Genomic DNA, 23931 nt, shown 5'->3' with positions numbered 1-23931 from the left:
TTTATCAATTAAATGAAACAACGTGCGGGTGAAATTAATCCCGAAAATTTCCAAAATAATTTTAAAAATCTCAGAATATTCCGAACTTAAATAAATATGATTTTCATAATTTTTAAAGAATTTTAGAATTAAATATGGATTTTACCATTAAACATACTCAGAAAATCATTTAAAGATAAATAACTAATGAAATATTGATTTCTCAATTTTACAAAATCCTAAAAATAATTATTGTAATTATAAAATCATAAAAACAATTTTAGAAACATTCCCAATATTTATGCAAATAAATTTGCACTAAATCCACTTTTGAAAGTGAAAACAATTCAATAAGATCCCATAATTAATCGCGCGGACAACCCGGTACACTATAAATCACATATGGATACTAATCAAACAACACATAGCGGTCGAAAGCAACACACATATCTTATTTATTTAATAATTTCCATAATTGCATAATTAAATAATTCAAAAAGAATACACGAGTCGTTATAAACTTCTCACACAGTTTGGAATTAGTAGAACCAAATATAATATCATCAACATATATCTGTACCAAAAGTAAGTCCTTTCCATGGTTGAGGTAGAATAAAGTCTTGTCAATTGTGCCTCTGTGAAATCCACTTTCCAGAAGAAATTGAGCTAAAGTCTCATACCATGCTCTTGGAGCTTGCTTAAGGCCATAAAGTACTTTGTCAAGCCTGTAGACATGATTGGGAAATTTAGGATCTACAAAGCCCGGAGGTTGTTCAACATATACCTCTTCTTCCAATTCTCCATTGAGAAAAGCACTTTTCACATCCATTTGAAAGACTTTAAACTTCTTGTGAGCATCATAAGCTAAAAAGATCCTTATGGCTTCTAATCTAGCAACTGGTGCAAATATTTCATCATAATCAATACCCTCCTGCTGAGAGTAACCTTTAGCAACCAGTCTTGCTTTATTCCTTGTAATATGCCATCAATGTCAGTTTTGTTTCTGAACACCCATTTTGTACCAACAATTGATCTGTTCTTTGGTCTTGGCACTAGGGTCCAAACATTATTTCTTTCAAATTCATTTAACTATTCCTGCATTGCTTGCACCCAATCAGCATCTTGAAGAGCTTCTTCCACTTTTTTTGGTTCAGTCTGAGATAGAAAAGAATGATAGAGATATTCATTTGAAGTTGCAGTTCTAGTTCTGACACCTGCTTCAGGATCTCCAATGATTAAATCAGGTGTATGTGCTTTAGTCCACTTCCTTACAGATGGAAGTTGATCTCTAGAACTGGATCCTCCCCCATGATCCATGCGGTCTCCATCAGCATTTTCTGATGCTCCCCCTGTAGTTATGCTCTCTGAGACTTCAGAATATGAATTTAATTTTTCAGAAATTGAAGAATCAGAGCTTCCAAAATTATCAAACTTTGGCTCATCAGAACTAGATGAATCAAAACTTGAAGAGCCAGTGACAGGTTCTGATGCTTCTCGAGAGTCTTGAGATGTGGTAGGATCTTCAGCTTGCTCCCTCTGGACAGGTGCATTTTTCTTTGGAGTTGTTACCATAGTTTCAATAACATCAGAACTTAATCCATCAGAACTTACAGGATCAGAATTTTCGGAATCAGAATTTAAATCTTCATTCTCAAATCTCAGCTGATCATGATCATCAAAATCTTCAAATCCAGTAATCTTCTTATCATCAAAAGAGACATTGATAGATTCCATGACAACTCTTGTTCTTAAATTGTAGACTCTGAAGGCTTTTGTGGAAAGTGGATATCCAACAAAAATTCCTTCATCAGCTTTTAGATCGAATTTTGACAGCTGCTCAGTATGAGTCTTAAGAACAAAACACTTGCAACCAAATACATGAAAGTATTTCAGATTTGGCTTGTTCTTATTCACCATTTCATATGGTGTTTTTCCATGCTTGTTTATGAGTGTTGCATTTTGTGTAAAACAAGCAGTCTGTACAGCTTCAGCCCAAAAATAGGTTGGTAGCTTTGCTTCATCAAGCATTGTTCATGCAGCTTCAATGAGAGTCTTGTTCTTTCTTTCTACAACTCCATTTTGCTGTGGAGTTCCAGGTGCAGAAAATTCCTGTTTGATTCCATGATGTTTGCAGAACTCTTTCATGATTGAATTCTTGAACTCAGTGCCATTATCACTCCTTATGATTTTAACAGAATCTTTGATCGATTTATCCAATTGTTTGACATGATCAGTTAGGGTAGATGCAGTTTCAGTCTTCTTGTGCAAGAAGTACACCCATGTGTACCTTGTGAACTCATCCACTATAACCATATCATATTTCTTCTTTGCAATAGACATGACATTGACTGGACCAAATAGATCAACATGCAATAGGTGATAAGGCTCAAGAATTGATGACTCAGTTTTGCTCTTGAAAGAAGATTTTCTTTGTTTTGCCTTCTGACATGAATCACAAAGGCCATCAGGAGCAAATACTGTTTTTGGCAGTCCTCTCACAAGATCTTTCTTTACAAACTCATTTATATTGTTGAAATTTAAATGAGAGAGTTTCTTGTGCCAGTTCCAGCTTTCTTCAATTGATGTTCTACTCAACAGACAGATTGCAGAACCATCAGTACTTGTTAAAAGTCTGGCTTCATAAATGTTACCATGCCTATATCCTTTTAGAACCACTTTTCCTGTTGAATTACTTATAACTTCACAGTGTTGTTCAAAGAAATCCACATGATAACCTCTGTCACAGATTTGACTTATACTCAACAAATTGTGTTTATGTCCTGAGACTAGAGCTACTATTTCAATGATGACATTCCCAAGATTGATCTTGCCATATCCCAGAGTTTTTCCAATGTTGCCATCTCCATAAAAAACTCCTGGGCCAGCTTTATCCACAAAGTCTGATAGCAGGGCTTTATTTCCAGTCATATGTCCTGAACATCCACTATCCAGAACTAGGATATTCTTCCTGTTGCCCTGCAATCACAAAGACCACTAAAGGTTAGTTTTAAGGACCCAGACTTGCTTAGATCCTTTGGCCTTTTTAAGTTTATTAACATTTGCAGCGGATTTAATATCAGAGTTTATGCTAACAATTTTCTTATCAGTATTAACATTATCAGACTTTGTATCATACTTTACACTAGAAGGAATTAAAGTAACTTTCTTCAAAGAAGGTTTTATCTGATAATAATCATAGTACAAACTATGATATTCCTTACAAGTATAAATGGAATGCCCCACACTACCACAATAAAAACAAAGATTTTGTGGCTTAAACCTAACAGACTGACTCTTAACTCCTGACTTAGAAGGTAAGGAGTTTATATTCTTATTCTTCCTGCAAAAAGAAGCCAGATGGTTAGAATTTCCACAATTATAGCATTTCTTTCTAGGAGCATTAGGAACAGGCATATAATTGTTGCTTTTATTCACACCTTCATTTCCATTCCTATTTTTCCTAGCTTCCTTTACCTTGTTTACACTGGTAATCTCTTTCAGCTTATGTTTAAGCTGCTTCTTTGTCATTAAGCCTATGTTAATTTCAGTTGGTTTATCATGTTCTAATTTGTCAGAAGTTGACTCTGCTATCACTTCTGTCTCAACATCTTTCATCTTTTCAGAATCAGACTTTACTGTTTCAGTTACAAATTTAACAGGATTTACCTTTGTCTTAGTAGTCTGTTTAACAATAATTGGCTTAACTTGTTCAGTTCCTTTTTCACTTTTCTCATCTCCATAACCTAAGCCCTCTTTCCAGTTCTCACTACTTAGTATATTCTGAGTTGTTCTGCCAGAGTTAGTCCAAGTCCTGATAATCTCTCTCTCCTTTTTAACTCAATTTTTAGAGATTTATTCATTTTTAGCACTTCATCTCTCACATAGAAAGCATCATCTCTATCCTTCTGAGTTTGATGGAACATAACTAACTCTTTTTCTAAATAATCATTCCTCTTTTTAAAAGCAAGATTTTCAGAAGTTAATCTTTCACATGTTAAAGTTTGATCTCTAGAGCTAATAAACATGGTTTTAAGATATAGTCTCAACTCAGTAATATCATCAGTATGAAAGGCATAAGTTGTTTGAGGTACCTTTAATTCAGCAGCATCAAAACTACTATCAGCATTTGCCATCAAGGCATAGTTCTCCTCATCTTCAAAATCTGAGATGTCTGTCCAGCTTTTCTTCTTTGTGACAAGAGCCTTACCTTTATCACTCTTTACTTTATTGCAGTCAGGAGATATGTGTTCTTTCTCACCACAATTGTAGCATTTGACATTTGAGTAATCTCCTCTGTTAGACTTTCCTCCTTTGCCTTCAGATTTTCTGAAACCCTTCATATCAGAACTTCTTCCTTTCCTGGAAAACTTCTTTCCCCTTCTAAATTTCCTGTAGGCTATCTTTGTGATACCCTTCACCATAAGAGCACACAGCTTCATCATCTCTTCATCAGCATCTACTTCAGGTAGACTTTCAGTTTCTGAATCATCATCATCAGAACTTGATGATTCTGAATCAGACTTTATGATGAGAGCCTTTCCTTTTCCTTTCTTTGATACAGCCACTTTGGGGGATTTCTCCTCAGCATTAAGAGCAATTGTTCTTGACTTTCTCCCATGTCTCTTGCTTCTTTGATCCATCTCAAGTTCATAAGTCTTGAGCATTCCATAAATTTCATCAAGAGTAGTTTCATCAAGAGCATAGTTATCTCTTATAATAGTAGCTTTCAAATCTCAACTTTCAGGAAGAGCCAAAAGGAATTTTAGATTTGAATCTTCAATGTCATATTCCTTGTCCACCAGTGACAGATCATTCAAGAGTTTGACAAACCTGTCATATAAGTCAGTTAATGACTCATCACTTTTTAAGTCAAAGTGCTCGTAGTCTAGAGTGAGTATAGTCCTCCTGTTTTTCTTGATTGCATCAGTTTCCTGACACCTTGTCTCCAAAGCATCCCATATCTCCTTTGCAGTCTTGCATTGAAATACCCTATCTGACATGACATTATCAATGGCACTATGTAGCAAATGCCTTACCTTTGCATCCTTGGCAATAGATGAGATATCTTCAGCTGTGTATTTACTTTTCTCCTTCTGTATGGTCTTTTCTGGCTGATCTGCAACTACAATAGAGAGCTTGGTTGGCTTATGCGGTCCTTCATAAATTCTGTCAAGGTATTCTGGATCTGTAGCTTCCAGAAATATAGCCATCTTCACTTTCCATATGGGATACTCAGACGGTCTCAGCATGTGAACCCTAATAGTCTCATATCGACTATGGGTTTGAGTCTTTGGAGTTTCTTCAGTTTTAGCGGGCTTGGTTGGATTTTTTGCTTCTTCAGACATGATTGTTTTGGATCTTTATTGTATGTGTGTTAACAGATAAGCTCTAATACCACTTGTTAGGTCATACAACACTGTAGAAGGGGGTTGAATACAGTATAGAATACAATCAAATCGATTTAAAGCACAAGTAATAGAAAACAGATGTATTCGATATAACAAACTCTATTATAATGGAACTGTTCTCTCTCAGTGATGAACAAATATCACGAGAGCTGCTAGGTTACAATATATGATCTTCTCGATGATCGTAACTCTTATAGAGTAAACCTATGTCTATGTTATATAGACACACAGATACAAGATAACTTCTAGTTGATATGGAATATAATTCTGTCTCCTAAAATATATCAACCAGATATCTTATATAATTCTTCTAGTCCTCGAACTCTTTCCATGCATATCTTATTCCATATTAGTTTCGATCTTTTTTCCTGTAAATCAGGTTCCTTCCTTAACTGTTAGTCCTCCAGTACTTAAGTTCTGATATGCATCTTCTGATATTATCTTCTCATAATCTAAGTCCTGATATCCTTAAGTCCTAACTTCCTGTAAGTCCTGATTCCAGTAAGAACTGATATTTCCTGTTAGTTAAGATCTGAAAACTAAACATGAAACATATTAGACATGACATCTCAAATATATCCAACATGATAAAACCCCTTTGTTTTTGTTTGTATCATCAAGGTCTACCCCAACATGTAGCCTCTCACCAACTACATGTGGATCCTGGGTGGTAAACACAGTTTCTTGAACCATGTCACTTGATATTGGCAACTCTTGAGAACCAGATTCAAGAGTTTCATTGTAGGAAGAAGAAATTTTAGAAATAAGATTTTGAAGGTTAGAATTGAGTTTTAGCAGCTATACTGAATGAATGAGGGAGCTTCAAGAGATGTGCTCTCCTTGTGTGTGCCATCCTTATTTCTCCTTTCACACTTGAATTTTTTCAAGACTTTGTGCTGACTCTATACAGGGTGCACTTGGGAGGGTGCTCTTTTCAATAGAGACACCATGTTGAGAAGATGCCCCTAGAGTCTATTTTTGTCCCTCTTTTATAACTACACCCTTTTGAGAGGATGCAGAGGTGGTTTGAGTGGTCACCTCAGTTTGTTTAGCCTTCTTTGTCTTTTTGACCAAGGGTGACTCTGGTTCTGTTTATTCCTCACCACTCTCATTAATGATTGACAGGGTTGCCAGCTTTCTCTTCTTTTTACTCACTCCGCCCTTCTAAGAGGATGAAGAGGTTGGTTTTCTAACTTCTAATGATACAGAAGAAAGGGTATCAGCATTGGAAGATCCTTGTTGGTGTTCCTGTGTTTGTTCTTCCACAGTTTCAGGGACCATTGTTATGCTAGATGTTGATGTACCTTGAGACCTCATATCAGGTATGGAGTAAGAGTAAGTCTTAAATCTCTCCAACATAAAAGAAGTTATTCTAAGACTTACAGGTACCGTATTCTTTGTTGTAAGTGATCTCAATAGAATTTGGATACTTGCTTACAATTGCCTATTAATGATCTATTAATACCATTAAGTAAATGTATGTCCTTAACCTTATGATTTAAAGTGGACATAATAAACCTAGGAAAAAATTCCTTACCTCTTGTAGTTAGTGGCATTGTAAGCCTGGTGCTTAGTTCTTCAAGGATTAATAAGCCCACATTCAGGTGTATATTTTAGGATATGGAGTACATCAGCTTCTGTACAACACTTGATATATTGTCATAGCCTATCTTTCTGCAGGTGAAGGCCCTTATGATTGAGTCAAATAAGAAATACCACTCTCTCCTTAGATATTTCTTGTTGAGACTGGCTAGATTGATCTTCTCACTGTAATTGACAAAATCCATGGACTCGTATAGTTTCTGCTGAGTAGGAACCTCCACCATATTCTCAGTTGGAATGTCTAAAGCTGCATTCCTAACTTGCTCATTGAACTCCACATGTTGGCCTCCAATAGAGAAATTCACCGCTATAGATACAAAACTGTCATGCATAACTGTCCTTACCATAGCTGTTGTCCAGAACTCATGTAGAACATCCAAGTAAAGGATTGGGTTAGCAGTTTAAGATCCTGCAAGACAAGTCTCGGATAAAAACTTAACAAACTCCTTGAATATATCAGAAGCTTGATTAGCATCTGTGAAAGCAAGGTAGTTAGTGCCATTCTTGGGGATTTCAGCTCTAATGTTGTTTAGTGCCATTGTAGTTGAGTAAGAGTGAATGGGTAAGAAAAATTAGAGAGAAAGAGCTTGAAATGAGAGAGAAATCAGTTTGGATTTGAAAGATTAGGTCACTTAGAGTTCTCGAAGGCGTAAAGAGGTGTATGTTGAGATGTTTGGGTATTTATAGTAACAGGTAAATTATTTATCGAGAACTAAAAATGGAGGTTTGACATTTGCTTATCAAGAAGTCATAATAAGAGAATAAATTCATATTGATATGTCATTTTCCTGACTCTTCTCGAGAACTAGAAAATGACTTGTCGAGATGTACAATATATACCCAGTTTGTCCTGAATGGACTGAATTATTTCCAATTTTTATTTGAATAAATCAAAATAAAATTAGAATAAATTTATCAAAAGTATCATACTGAAAACAATTTATTAAATAAAATTATTTCAATTTGAGTTAGAGATAAGTTTAAATTAAACTTGTAGAGAACTCATACTGGATTACTCGAGAACTCTACAATACTTATCGAGAAGTCATAAAATGACTTATCTAGATGTCCATTCGAGAAGTCTAGTAATGACCTTATTCGAAAAGTCAATCGAGAAGTCATAATACCTTATCGAGATGTCCACGAGAAGTCTAATAAAGACTTATTGAGAAGTTAAAATGACTTATCGAGATGTCCTACTCGAGAAGTCCAAGACTGACTTATCGAGAACTACTTCGAGAAGTCTCAAAATGACTTATCGAGAAGTCATTTAATCTTATCGAGAACTCAGTTTTCTATATACTTTTGCTGCTTTTGAGATCTATCTTTTATTAACTTCATATATTGAAAATATGAATTAAGAAACAGATAGTTTACTTAGAATTGTTAGCAAATTCCAAGTTCAATAATAAGGAAAATGAAAAATAAATATGCTGAAAAATCTGAAATATTTATACTTCATATTTCAGTTAATTTCCAATTAAATCAAATTAATTTTTGATTTACTAGAAATTAATCTGCTGCAAAACATTAGCCGAGTTCTTGCCTTTAAAATGAAGAATTAAGCATTCCAATTTCAGCTACAAGTCTAGTGAAAGTTGCTTTATCCAAAGGTTTAGTAAAAATGTCAACTAATTGTTTTTCTATCGGAATAAAAATTAGCTCAATGGTACCATTTGCAGTATGTTCTCTAATAAAATAGTACCATACATCAATGTGCTTTGTTGTAGAATGATTAACTGGATTAGCCACAATAGATATAACACTAGTATTGTCACACATAATTGGAATTTTGTGCAACACTAGTCCATAATCCATTAACTGATTTCTAATCCAAAGCACTTGAGCACAATAACTTCCAACATCTATGTATTCATCCTCAGCTGTGGAAGTTGACACAGATTGTTGTTTCTTGCTATACCAGGATACAAGTCTTTACCCAAGAAACTGACAGCTTCCACTAGTGCTTTTTCTGTCATCCCTACATTTAGCAAAATTTGTATCTGTGCATCCAACAACTTCAAAACCTGTTCCCTTAGGATACCATAATCCCAAGTTTGGAGTCCCCTTCAAATATTTAAAAAAAAATCACAGCTATCAAATGTGATTCTTTTGGATTGGCTTGAAATCTTGCACACAGACATGTTGCAAACATGATGTCTAGTCTACTTGCAGTTAAGTACAACAGAAATCTAATCATTCCTCTATAGCTTGAAATATCTACACTTTTGCCATTTTTATTTTCATCCAACTTTGTAGCTGTAGATATAGGTATAGATGCAGGTGAACAATCAACTATACCAAACTTTTTCAATAAATTCTTGACATACTTAGTTTGGATGATGAAGATTTCATCACTTCTTTGACTGACTTGATGTCCAAGAAAGTAACTTAATCCCCCCATCGTACTCATTTCATATTCACTCTGCATAAGCTTAGAGAATCTTTGACAAAGCTTTTCATTAATAGATCCAAAGATGATATCATCCACATAAATTTACACTAGCATTATATCACCACCATGTAGCTTGTAGAAGAGTGTCTTGTCTATTGTTCCTCTAGTGAATCCATTTAGTAGAAATTCTGACAATGTGTCATACTAGGCTCTAGGTGCTTGTTTTAGTCCATAGAGAGCCTTGAGCAACTTGTATACAAAATCTGGAAATTCTGAATCTTCAAAGCCAGGTGGCTGTTGCACAAAAACTTCTTCTTCCAACTTACCATTAAGGAAAACACTCTTGATATCCATTTGATACACCTTAAAATTTGAGTATACAACAAATGCAAGAAAGATCCTTATTGCTTCAAGTCTTGCAACTGGAGCAAAAGTTTCATCATAGTCAATTCCTTCCTCCTGTGAGTAGCCTTTTCCAACCAACTTTGCTTTGTTTCTGGTGATAATTCTATTTTCATCCATCTTTTTCCTGTACACCCACTTTGTTCCAATTACACTTCTATTCTTTGGTGCAGGAACCAATTCCCAAACTTTGTTCATTTCAAATTGATTTAGCTCCTCTTACATAGCAGATATCCAATCAGGATCAAGTAGAGCTCCTTCAGTTTCTTTTGGCTCAACTTGTGAGAGAAAACATGCATGTAGATATTCATTTATAATTGCACTTCTAGTCCTTACTCCAACAGTTGAATCACCAATAATTGCTTCTCTCGTGTGACTTTCATACCACTTTCTGGTGTGAGTTTGTTGAGTTTAGTTTTCTGCATTTTCTTCACCAATAACATGACTTGCAAAACCTTCTTCTCTTCCCCCCCTGAGTTTGTGCTATCAAATTCAGGTACATGAGATGACCTTCTAATCTCATAATTCACTTGATCAGTAGACTCTTCATCAATTTTGTAATTTTTGTTGACTTCAGCTTCATCCTCGGAATCACTATCGATGTTGAGATTTTCAAATTTTAGGGTCTCAGCTTCATTTTCACTAAGGCATTCTAAGCCTGGACATTTGTCATCATAAAAAGTAACATATGTGCTTTCCATTCTTTTCTTCTATTCAATCACATAGACTTTGTATACAGTTCTCTCCAATAAATATCCCAGAAAAATTGCTTCAAAAACTTTAGAGTCAAATTTTCTCACATATTTAGAGTTGTCTTTCAAAATATTACACTTGCTTCCAAACACATGAAGATGCTTCACATTAGGCTTCCTTTTAGACAAGATTGAGTAGGTTGATTTGCCAAGATTTTTGTTGATGGGATATCTGTTTTGAGTATAACATGCAGTGTTAACAGCTTCTTCCAAAAAACTTGTTGACAATTTGGCATATTGCAGCATTGTTCTAGCAACCTCCACTAATCTTCTATTTTTCCTTTCCACAACACCATTTTGTTGAAGTGTCCTAACTGCTGAGAATTCTTGAATAATGACCTTGTCATTGCAGAATTCAGTTAGAGTTATATTTGTGAATTATGTGCCATTGTAACTCCTCAATCTTTTCACACACTTCTGATCTTCAGCCTGTTTCTCAATTTTCTTGATGTGTTCAAATTATGATGTATAGAGTTTCATCTTTAGAATGCATAAATTCTACCCATGTGTATCTTGAGTAGTCATCCACCATCACAAGTGCATATCTCTTTCTTGAAATTGATAAGACATTAACTGGTCCAAATAAGTCCATGTGAATAAGTTGCAAAGGTGCACTTATGGAATTCACAATTTTACTCTTGTGACTTGATTTCTTTATTTTTCCCTTTTGACAAGCATCACATACTTTATTTTGAATAAACTCCAGGTTTGGCATAATTCTCACTAACTCCTTCTTGACTAGAGTGTTTATTGCTTTGAAATTCAAGTGAGACAGCTTCTTATGCCATAGCTTGCTTTGCTCTACAGAGGCCTCAGTGTAGAAGCAACATATTTCATCCTCATTTGTTGAGTCCAAGCCTGAAACAAATAAGCTTCCATTCCTTGCTCCTTTCAGAGCAATTTCACCAGTCTTTTTGCTAATAAAAGTGCATTCTTCTTTGTCAAATGAAACCTTGAATCTTTTGTCTGCAAATTGACTGACACTAAGAAGATTCACTTCAAGACCAGCTACCAGTGCTACATCTTCAATGACAATATTTCCAGAAATCAATTTTCCATATCCCATTGTGAAACCTTTGTTGTTGTCTCCAAAAGTCACCAATGGGCCAACCTTCTCCTCAAATTATGATATCAGGGCCATATCACCTGTCATATATCTTAAGTATCAACTTTCTGTGAACCGTATGACTTTCTTCCTTTTGCCCTGCACACAATGAGGATTAAGTGTGTTTAGCAACCCAAGCAGTGTTGGGTACTTTCTTCTTGTTTACAGAATGTGGAAAATTAGAATAAGTTGATTCAGAAAGAATAGTGTTCATGGACTATTGTGCATTCTCCCTTTTTGATACAGACCTAATATTCACTTTTTGAGGTCTACTCTCAGCTTATAGCAACTCTTCATCACTTTCAAGTTACAAGGGATGCAGTCAAAATTATCACATAATGAGTATGGATCATTTGCATTTGCTTCATGTACTTGCATGCTCCTTCTACTGGCTTGCTAACAACCTTTTTACAAAGGTGAGTTAGATGATTCACAGAGCCACATTTTTGGCATTATTTTCTTGGAGCATCTGTAATAAATTCAAAGTTGTTTCTTTTGTTAACCCCAATCTTCCCATTTCTATTCTCCTTCTTCTTTCTTGCATCTTCAGTTTTAACTTCCTTGACAGGTGTCTTGGAATTCTGGTTGATTATGGGCTTCTTTTCAATTTCAACTTTGGAAGTTGGAGTTGTTTCTGCATTTTTCTTTTCATTGTCTTTATCAGCAATTTCTTGCTTTATGATCAACTCTTCTTCACTAAAATTTACTTCACATGCTTTGAACATAGGTGAACCAACCTTTCTCAGCATTGCTGGGACATCTTCACTTTCAGTTGCTTTTCCTTTATCACCTACCACTTTCTTGTTGTTGTTCAAAACATCATAATCAAGAACAATAGCTATGTTAGCACATGGCTTGTTCTTCTCATGATACAAACCAACCAACTCAGATGCATTCCTGTAATATTTCAGTTTCACTTTATTCTTTTCCAACTTTTCCCTCAACACAGCTTCAATTTCACTAGCACACTTTAGCTTGTTTTTCAGATATTCTTTTTCTTGCTTGACTATGTCAAGCTCCACAAGCAGCAAATCAAGTTTTTGCTTCTCACTCTCAAGCTTCTCATTAGCTTTTGTTAGCATGCTGACCTCTTCAATAGCTGCTACCATGCTAGTGTGTGTATGAAACATCTACACTCATCTTTTCCACAGTCTCCTTATATTGACCAACATTTAAATCAATAATGGTTAGAGTTGGTACCTCTGATTTTAAAGTGGATGCTTCTCTATGCTTAAAAGCCATTAGTGCATAGTTTCCAACTTCTTCATCCTCATCATCATTATCAGTGTCATCCAACTCTTCCATTCTGCAATATAGGCTTTTCCAGACTGCTTCTTCAAGAGACCTTCATATTTTGCTTCTAGTTCCAAGTAAGCTTTATCCTTCTTCACCTTTTTGGACTTTCTGCATTTAATAGCAAAGTGACCCAACACATCACAATTGAATCACCTTATCTTTGATCTGTCCACAGATCCTGTTTTGTAGCCACCTTTGCTAGCTGAATTATACTGAGCTTTTGGTTTCCAATTGTTGCTGTTGGAATATTGTCCCTTGCCTTCGAAAAACTTTGGCTTCTTGACTCTTATATTGGAGAATTTTCTAGCCAAGTAAGCCATGGATTGGTCCATTTCATCTAGTTCATCCAAGGTGTAGTATTCATCTTCCTCTAGCTCCAACATAACTTGCTTCCGAGGTCCTTTGTTCTTTTGTTCCACAGCTTGAATAACTGAAACTTGATTATCTTGCTCATCTTCACTTTCTTCTCTGTCATGTACAACCAAAGCACTGGAACCATCAACAATATGTGCAAGGTGTGCTTTCAATGACTTTCTCTGCAGCATCTCAAGTTCATAAGTTTTCAATATTCCATATAGAACTTCCAAAGTCATTCTGCTTAGATATCTTCCTTCTCTAATGGCTGATATTTTCTGTTCAAGATGGTCAGGAAGAGCTAGCAGGAACTTTAGGTTAACCTCCTCAGCTTCATAATATTTATCATGTAGCTGCAAGTCATTTATCAATTTATTGAACCTCTCAAAAACTTCAGTAATTCCTTCATTTGGTTTAGCCATAAAACCCTCATACTGAGATATTAAAATCCTTCTTTGGTTTCACCTAACTTCCTCTGTTCCTTCACATAGAATTTCTATCTTCTCCGAGATCTGTTTGGATGTATCACAATTGATAATATTATTGTACATTACATTGTCAAGTGACTCTATTAAAATCAGTTGCAAGCCACTATCTAGAGAGACTTTCTCCTTTTCAGGTTCAATATACTGTGAGAGATCTTTAGAATCATAATGAGATGGACTGATCATGTTTCCATCTGTAGATTCCTCAACTCTTTCCATGGGGGTGAAAGGGCCATTCTTGAGAATCTGAACATATAATGGGTTGGCCATCCTTATAACAACATCATTTTCTTTTTCCATAATGCGTTGTTAGATATGTCAAAGGTTAGGGGTCTTGATAATGCAAAGCTTCTGTGTATTCATTCTTCCAAGATCTTTAATCTGTTTACTTTCAGATTTTGCTCTGATACCACTTTTTAGGTAATGAATACAACACAGGGGGTGAATGTGTTTTAGGTTTTTTAAGGCTTTTTGATTTACTTTAACTTGGTGAACAAAGCAGATAAGAAATGTCACAATATTATGCAAAATAGTGCACACAATATTTCAAAACACACTTAATTTTATATTAAAATCAAGTATGTCTTGCTACAAATTTCTGGGTTGTTTGTTGATAAAGAACTCAACTTCTTCCTTGAGAGAGTTAGAAGAAAAACTATATCTGTTTGATACACATAAAAACCAAATACCAGTGTTAACTTTATAGATCGGTAACCACAGGTTTTACATAGCGTGTAATAGCATGTACTAAACCCTACTTATTTTTAAATCTCAAACTCCAATTTGGCTAGTTTATTTTTAAGAATCGAGTAAGACAGCTCGTTTGTAATTAAGAGTTTGAGATTGAAATCCAAGCAGCAAAATCAAGTGGACTTCTAAAATCAGTAAAATCACAGTTGAAGAGTAAGTAACAGAAAAGGGAGCGATCGGATCCAAATGGCGGGGGATCCGAATTTACAGGAATCGGGTTGGGAAGAGCTCCGAAAAGAAGCTCGTAAAATTGAAGGCGATCTCGACGTCAAGCTCTCTTCTTATGCTAAGCTCGGTGCTCGTTACACTCAATCTGGTTTCGATTCTTCCCCTCTGTATCTATTATTCTACACACACATTTTATGTTTGTTTTTTATGTTCCAATTGTGCTGATTAGATCCCGAAACATGTTACATTGTCATCAAGTAGCTAACTATTACTATTACTTGATTAGGTAGTGGATCAAAACTTTACTAGTTGTTATATTCACTGAATATGTGTGGGGGTGTGTGTAGTTTTTATGGATCGATCTCGAATACATGCTAAAATTTCAGTGAACTAGCGGTAGAGTGCTGTGAATTAAAGTAATTAGACCATCGTATTTTGGATTTAGTTTTTCTTTTGCAAGTTGACTTTAAATGAATAAATACGTAATGTATGATATTAGAAGAATTGTGTATTTGCGTTGCATTTTAAGAGTTGCTGTCTTGTGGATTAAGTTCATTGGTTTTATTGCTTTTATCACACATTCAAGTCCTTGGACTCTGCAAGTCTTTGTGAATGTTTTTCTTTAGGAGAGATTTGAACTGTGTTTCTTCGTTTACGGATTACCTACAGTGCTAAGGAGATACTTTAATAGGGTACTGTACATGTGTTTGTGTGTGTTAGCTAGCATCAGATGAACTGTTGAGAATCCTTTAAATTGATTTTTGAATCAGGCTAAAGGCTCGTTTTCCCGACAAAGGGTAGTAGAAATAATAAATACACGTGAATTATGTTCGGTTTAGAGGAATTGTAGCATGATTGGATGTTTTATAATAACGATTTCTTACGAATTTATATGTCATTAATGTAAGCTTGTGGGTTTATATATATTAAGGACCTTGATTTATGTTTCTATATTAACTTTGGTGGTTTCAGGTTATGTGGATACTACTTCTCCAACTGCTGGCTCCGGCCGGTCTTGGAAGTCTACTGAAATAGAGATTCAGTCCTTGCTTGAGAAATTACTTGATGTAAATGATTCCATGAGCCGTTGTGCTGCATCTTCTGCTCCCACTACTTCAGTCACACAAAAACTGGCAAGGCATAGAGACATACTTCATGAGTTCACTCAGGTTATTGCATAAGTTGAAAGACCATGTAGTGTTATTTCTTAGATACCATGTCGTTATGTGTTTAAGTATGCTTAATGCTGCATGGTGTGTAAATAATGCAATTGAAAATATCTCATGCGCATGTGTACCATGGTTATTACCTTGTTTAATGTTGCAAGATATGGAGATATTAAATTAGTTGTAAAAATCAAGTATATTACGATAAGCGAAACTGCCCATGGCTCCAGTATTTGTGAATTGGGGTATAACAATGAGTTTTGATTTTAATTTTCGTTCTAAGATAGCATTTAATACCTGGAAGATACAGAGCAAATGAAAAATTCGTGAAACCCTTACCTCGGGCCAGGCATTTTGTACTGATGTTGTGTTTGATCATCAAATTAATTTGTTGGATCAGATGAGCAATTGTTTTACAGAAATGGAGACGGAGGGAAAGGATGATAATGTGTGAAGTAAATAATATAGTATGTGAAGACTTTATACAATCCTAGGATTTGAAAAATCATGTGGAGGATAGAAGAGATAACAATTCCTTTTGGCTTGTAAGAAATGTAATGAACTAGCATAATGCTCAAACACCAGTCGCATGGCCAAGATTTAATAGCTTAAGGTATTGCAGAATGCAGATGCTTCTGGTACAAACATGTATACCTTGTCGTGCACAGACTTTTATAGCTTGTCATGTACAAACATGTATACCTTGTCATATATGCTTGACCAAGCATAAAATTTTCTTTGAATCAGGGATCTAAATAATCCTTACCTTAATACAGATCCAATTTTTTTACTACACTTAAATATAGCAAATGGCAGATAAGCATTTACATTGACCTTTAAGATTAAGTGCTTGCCTTGTAGTGAGCAATATTGATTTGGAGATCTAGTGGTCCTTTCATCTGTTGCTGCTTTTCTGTTTAACAGTTGAAATTTTAACTCTTAAGGTTCAGGACTCAGGAGCAAAAGTTTTTAACTATTTTTTACCCCATTTTTGCCAGTTAAAGTTATGAATTATTTGCTTGCAATAAATATATAAGATGCTTTGATTGTGTAAGTTAATAGTCAGATTTATTTGTATAGGAGGATATAATGAATTTATCGTTGTTATATAAATTGATGTATTTCCTTTTAGATGTCTATGCTTCACTCTAGGCTTATAATCTTATATATTTTCTGCTCCCAATTTTGGGTCCATTAAAAATTTGCTACTAATGTTACAGGAATTTAGACGGATCAAAGGAAACATAACTTCAATGAAGGAACACGCAGAACTTTTGAGTTCTGTACGAGAAGATATCAGTGAGTACAAGGTGTGGATACATTTTTTATTATTTTTTGCTTTTTTATTTTTTGTTCAAGTCATTAATTGAAGAAATAGTATTTTTTTTTGTAAAGATCTAATGAACAGTTTTGCAGGCATCTGGATCACCCAGGATGCAATTATTGCGGGAGAGAGCTGCCATACATGGAAGCATATCTCACGTAAGATTTTGTGCTGTCTCTTTCAGAAACAGTTCATTAAGTTTACAGCTCATATTAGTTTCTAAAGTTTTTGAAAATTTTCATTATTTTTCTCATAGTAGTTGTATCTTATAAAAACAAATTAATACAAAATAATAAGCACTTCATTTCATAAAATTTAAGAGACTTCAGTTCATATCATGTAAGAAATACTATGAAAAATATCCATTATAAGAATCAAGCTAAATTTAGGAATCTTTATTCGGGACATCCAAAGGTTATGAGATTTTTAACTGTGGTTGGGACAGTAATGGTCCCAGTTGACTTGATGTTGATGAATATGTAGTTGCTTGAGGTGTTGGATGGCATGTTGTCAACATTATGTTGACCAGTTAATATGAAAATTGAGGCCGAATTTTAAGTGGTAACATGTTATCTTTTCATTTATTTACATACAAAGGACATTAATATACAGGTAGTATCCATACTTTTCAAGGTCATAGTTTAGGTGTATCATGTATGTGCCATTTGAGTCGGACCGTGCAGGTGCTGCCGAAGATTACATTTGTATTCAGTCCAAAACACCAATTCCCTGGACCAGCAGAACAAGTCCTATGGTTGCAACTCTACTTCTTTTTACTTCATTTGTCTAACCATTAATTGTTTGTCCCTCGTTGTATGTTCAACAAGAGAACTTGACCATATTATAATTTTCACCCTTCACAACTATCTTCTTTTTATATGCCGAAGACCTGGGCTAATTCTTAGAGCTTTATTTACCACCGGCAGTCACCCTTCACAATTGTCTTTTCCTTTTCCATTTTTGCCTAAAACTTAGGCTAATTCTTAAAGCTTTTTTTTAACTCGCGGTAGTCTAAATCCTTTAATGGAGGTAATACAAGTGGTGTAAATGAATTGACATGCTCACGAACAGTTTAGTATTTATTTTTAAAAAAATCGACTAGAGTTCAATTTGATTTTTGTAAATGAATCCAACATGAACACGTCATAGGATTGGATTTCTAAGCAAGGCGGAGAACTTGAGCATAATATAATTTAGTTTAAAAGTCTGTGACAGGTTCAATAGTAGCAGTATCTTTAATAGAGGCAACCCGAAGGGGTTCCAAACAATACATTGCCAACTCAAGGAAAAGAATAACTTTTTTACTTTCTCTTTCATCTAGGTCAAATATAGCAGCTCTGAGCTTAAATAGATAGCTCCCTATGTAAGGTGCCTAAATGGTCCCCAAATTAAAATATATTTTTATATACATTTAGTACAAGTAATGTGTTTTTGTCATTCGGGGGGTGCCAAAAGGGGATCAAAAGTTGGCAACTTCTCTTGGCACCCTATGGGCACCTAGAGCAAGTCCAGTGGTGATGTTAAAATAGATGTAGTTATTGCTAAATTTGAAACCAAAAAGTGATAGCTGGTGCTAAAATAGAACTTATGATCCAATGTTAGACGCTAGTACCAAACATATCCAAATAAAGCTATATTCTAATTGTGTAATCTTAAAATACACAACCATTTTTGTCACTACTACTTTATTCATGCATTTCATTTTGGCACTTGCGTGCTTAGTTGGCACTTATAGCAACATCTATATCTAGTTCTAAATTTCGCACCAAGTATAGCATTTTTTTATTTTGCATCTAAATTTGACATTCCATTGGAGTTGATTTTTTTTGCTTGGGTGCTATAATAGCACCCACTTTAGCACCCCCATTCGACTTGCTTTTAACAACTCCAACTGTGGCACCTTTTGGGAACATTAACAACTCGAGTGGGTGGCTCCCTTGGAAGCACGGATACGGATGCTGCGGCGATTGGAAGCACGGATACGGATGCTGCGGCGATACGGGTACGGGGACACGGGGATTCGCCAATTAGTAAAGAGTCCAGATACGGGACACGGCAACAAAAAATATAGAAGTAAAAAAATGTACGATTTTCTATATGTCAAACATTGAACAACTTTATTCATAGTGAAGTATTAGTAATAAAAGTTTCTTTCACGGTTAATGATGAACTAAAATACGATATATTATACTTTTTCATTAATAGAAGAATGTCTATCTCGTGTAAAAAGAGCAGCTTCTGCTTCTGGTTCATTAAGAACGAGATTTGTCATTTTTTTGAACACCTTCCACATGTAGTTGAAATGAAGATGAAAACAGAGTTTGACATATAAAATATGAGAATGTCGCACAATTAGGGTAAAATTAGGTTGTATTGGACATTTTTTTGAATGGGCCGAGTCCTAAGTTGTGTCAGGTCGCATGTCTGCCCCGTGTCGAAGTGTCGAAGCTGTGTCCCTTCCGTTTTTCTGTCATGTCAGACACATACTCAGCCGTGTAGCCGTGTTGGTGCCGAGTCACCATGGGGAGACATGCATACGACACCCTTTTTCTCGTGTCCGTGAGCAAGTCCTAAGGTGATGTTAAAATAGATGTAGCTATTGCTAAATTTGAAACCAAAAAGTGATTTTTGGTGCTAAAATAGAACTTATGGTCCAATGGTAGATGCAAGATAACACCAAACATATCTAAATAAATCAATATTTTAATTGTGTAATCTTAAAATACACAACCATATTTGTCACTAGTACTTTATTATTGTATTTTGGCACTTACATGCTTAGTTGGCAATTATAGCAACATCTATGCTCTGGTTCTATATGTTAATTTAACATAGTATAACGTTTTGCTATTTTGCATATAAGTTTAGCATCCCATTGGAGTTGATTTTTTAACTTGGATGCTATATCATAGCAATAGGACCAACTTTAGCACTACCATTGGACTTGCTCTTAACAACTCCAAGCGATGGCACCCTTTGGGTACGCTAACAACTCCAAGCGATGGCACCCTTTGGGCACGCTAACAACTCCAACGGGTGGCACCCAAGAGTACCTTGTCAAGTAGATGTTGGGACCCCCATTGAAGATGCTCTAATATTCGTGACTAAGTTCGACAAAAAAGTTTGTGATCATGCTTACGAGTATTTCGTGAACGCGTCTCATAAACATTGTTCGCAAATTTAAATAAAGAAATTTTAAGAAAGGATAAAAATTAAAGTTGTTTTCTAAAAAATTTCTTTAATGAAATATTTAAATAAACAAATTTTAAGAAAGTGTTCGTTAGTTGTACGTGAACAATGTTCATTATTTGTTTTGACACACAAGCTCGTGACCAATGTTTAGGAGCAATTCGTGTGCAGGAGTTTGTGAGCAAGTTGGTACAACATGTTTGTGAGCTTTTGTGAACAATTTTTTTCCCTAACAAGCCAAACTCGGGCAAAGTTTTTGTGTTAATTCGGGTTCGATAATTTTTTAGCAACCGAACATGAACACACCATAGTTCGGCTTGGTTTGACTCTTTTACAACCCTATTTAAAACTCCTATTTTCTAGCGTTTCATGCTTTAACTTTACAAGATAAAGGCAAATAGCAAAGGAACTGCAAATGAAGTTAGAAGGCTATCTTTTTACCATTCGGAGTACTTTAAAATGTTGGGGTTAGTTACCGAGAACTCAGAACTTTGAACTTCGTTGTCCTTTAGTCTTGTACAAGTGAGTATATAATATTATTTATACCAGAGGAAAAATTAAAAAAGAGTAGAAGTTCCTGTCTTTTGTTTATTTAAACTTTATTGAGTTTTTTTGGTTCTGGAATGTCTCTCTGCATTCTCTGATGGTATCGACTCTTTATTATCAAGAGATTGTCATTTTTTGAATCGAATTTGTGCAGATGGATGAAGTAATTAATCAAGCTCAAACCACTAGGGCCGTCTTGGGCTCTCAAAGAGCTATGTTTGGGGATGTTCAAGGGAAAGTGAAGCAACTAGGCGAAAAATTTCCTATTGTTCGAGGACTAATTGGTACCCATTTGTAAACCATATCTGAAGCTTAGATTTGCACTTGTCTCAACTTTTCCAACAAATCTTGTTCTTTTTTCCCACAGGTTCAATTAGAAGAAAGCGTTCGAGAGACACACTCATCCTAGCTGCAGTGATAGCAGCTTGTACATTGTTTCTTATCATATATTGGCTTTCAAAGTAGACAAAGTTTTGATATTTTACGAGATGTTAAATTGGAGATTTTCCAGTTATTCTTATAATATCCTTTTTACTCTTATATTTCCTTAGCACTTGTTACTGTTAGTAATAAACAATCCACAAAAATTGTTACTGTTAGTAATAAACAATCCACAAAAACAGTTGCGACCGGATATGAGCGGTAAATCTGGCTTTCTACCGTGGTCGAGGTTGTTATCGTCTTAAATCTGTATTATTCTACACATTATAGAAATTTGATCTAAGAAGAGTAAAAGCGTAAATAAATAAATTTTTACTTGATGAATAGGTGTCATTTTTAGGTCAATTGTCGAATGAATTTGGGTTATATGTTGATTACTTCAGTTGTGCCATTTTCTTTTCAGGTAGAATTTATTTTACCGTGTCGATATTCTATCGGGTTAGTGATGGTGTAACACAGATTGATATAGCATAATAGTAGCACGAAGAAGAACGGTTGATATTGCACGAAGAATCGAGAACAGTGTAAACATTCAGTGAAAACAGTGTAAACCATCGTAACTTATACATGATGCACGACATGGTGCTGTATACAATCTGCATTGAACTAAAAAGGGGTCTTCGATTTGTATAAAATTAGTAATGTCTCATTTTGTTCTTCCTCTTTTGACTTTCGATACTGTTCACGGTAACTGATTGACTATTAATTTACGTCTAATTTATAATATTAAACATAGTCATGAGTGATCTCGTTGGATTTATATTTATCAGTACTTTAATATAGTGAAATTTTTATATTTAATATTAATACGAATTTAAAGATATTAACAATTAAAAGTGTGCATGGGCAAACGTGTGCAACACAAATAAAAAACTTTTTTAGGGATGGAGGGAGTAGTATATAGGCTTTTTATCGGGCAAGTGTGTTTTAGAAGTTTGTTTGTCCCCTTGTTTTGTGGGAGAGTAACAGAGCCATAACACAGCACAGCAGTAGTAGTAGATATGATACCAGAAGCTTTTGCTATAAAAAAGAATGCATATTCAAAGTTTCGCATGCTGATTTACATGAATATGTTTTTACCGACAAATTTCTGACATATTTAAAATCCCTTTATACGGAGTAATTATTTTATTAAACTACCTGTAGAATACTAACCAAAGCCACAATTTGTGTTTGCCTCGTTTGGGAGGCTTACGGGGAGATGAAAAGGCTATCAATTCTATCATGCTATGCTGTGTTATGCTGCCACCTCTACTGTTTACAGCTATATTTAAGGACCGTTCTCTAGCACACACTCTGGCGTGGTTTAGAGAGGTTAACATTGGGGCTGAGCATAAATTAGTCAAATCGACCGAAACCGTCCAATTCAAACTGACCAAACCGAATTTTACGGTTTACTAACGGTTTGGTCCGGCTACGGATTGACATTTTAAAAACTGAGGTTTAGTTTCGGTTTTTACCTCCAAACCGACCGATATAACCGAACCGAACTGAATATTTAAATTAAAACATTAATATACATATATTTGTAAAGTGCAATTAATAATAAAATTATAATGTACAACATATGTGTAAATTAAAACATATAAAAGAACTAATCATAATATAGTTTATTCTAAAATATAAATATTTATATAATGTGTTATGTTTTCACTATTTTTATTTTTATTCAATAAAAGCATAAGAATTGGTCGCATCTTTTTCGTCTTCTTGCCTTTTTGTATTTTTCAAAATCATTATTTTTATATATTATTTTTCAATATGATTATAATAGAAAATATAATCCTATAATATGATACAAAATTTCTATCCTTATTTACAAATTCAAGTTTAATTTAATTTTTAACTTTGTTTTATAGGAGAAACGGTTTAAATCGAAACCACACCGAACCGAACCGTTTTAAACGGATTGGTTTGGTTTGGTTTTTCAGATAACGGTTTGGTTTTAGATTGAATTTTAGGGAAACCGCTAATTTCGGTTTGGTTCGGTTTGGACCCTCCAAACCGTCCAAAGCCACCGATGCTCACCCCTAGTTAACATAGTGGACAGCGGACTAAAAATCAAAATTATACCTTTTGATTGAGGGGAAAAACAACCCCGTTCTTTTACTTTATCTTGTATTGTATTCATTTGCGAAAAATAAAATGAACAAATGAAAATAGCTATTTAAATGACTCTAGCACCATAGTTGCTGTGCACCAATAGGAAAAAGTAGGGGACTAATATAATAGATTTGATTAGAGTTCTATTTAAAAAAATACGGATTTTTAAGTTTTTTTTTGCAGATACATTTTTTTTTAATTTTTATTTATAAAAATACGATTTTTGCATATACATTTTTTAAAGTTTTTTGATTGTTTTTCATTTAGCAAAAAAATATAAATTTGTACAAAAATAAGATTTTGCAACTGGATGCAACCTCGTCGAAAAAGCATGTATGCAATCACATGCAATATCAAATATAACCAAAAAACATTTACTAGTTTTCCGGAAAATGTAAAATAAATTGTAAATTTAGTTGCTTTTGGTTGCAAATCATATTTTTACAAATATTTTCAAATTATAGTA

At 34.7% G+C, this 23931-nt stretch overlaps 1 protein-coding gene across 1 annotated transcript; it reads left to right on the top strand.

The window, feature by feature from the left end:
• Positions 1–14556: 14556 nt before the first annotated feature.
• LOC141667489 (Golgi SNAP receptor complex member 1-2) lies at positions 14557–21463 on the top strand. Its single transcript, XM_074474009.1, has 6 exons — positions 14557–14844; positions 15669–15865; positions 17083–17172; positions 17279–17344; positions 21076–21205; positions 21289–21463. The coding sequence occupies exons 1-6, from the start codon at positions 14715–14717 to the stop codon at positions 21384–21386; spliced, it is 711 nt and encodes a 236-aa protein (XP_074330110.1). The 5' UTR covers positions 14557–14714; the 3' UTR covers positions 21387–21463.
• The last annotated feature ends 2468 nt before the right edge of the window (positions 21464–23931 follow it).

This window comes from Apium graveolens, chromosome 6 (assembly GCF_009905375.1).
Source record: "Apium graveolens cultivar Ventura chromosome 6, ASM990537v1, whole genome shotgun sequence".
Lineage (NCBI taxonomy): Eukaryota > Viridiplantae > Streptophyta > Magnoliopsida > Apiales > Apiaceae > Apium > Apium graveolens.
The sequence above is the reverse complement of the archived record's forward strand: the minus strand, read 5'-3'. Positions and strand labels throughout refer to the sequence as shown.

Excerpts from the sequence above, each read along its gene's own strand:
- LOC141667489 (XM_074474009.1), top strand. The coding sequence starts at position 14,715 with ATGGCGGGGGATCCGAATTTACAGGAATCGGGTTGGGAAGAGCTCCGA. Across the intron at positions 17,173-17,278 it reads AAGATATCAGTGAGTACAAG|GCATCTGGATCACCCAGGAT; the intron begins GTGTGGATACAT and ends ACAGTTTTGCAG. Across the intron at positions 17,345-21,075 it reads TACATGGAAGCATATCTCAC|ATGGATGAAGTAATTAATCA; the intron begins GTAAGATTTTGT and ends GAATTTGTGCAG.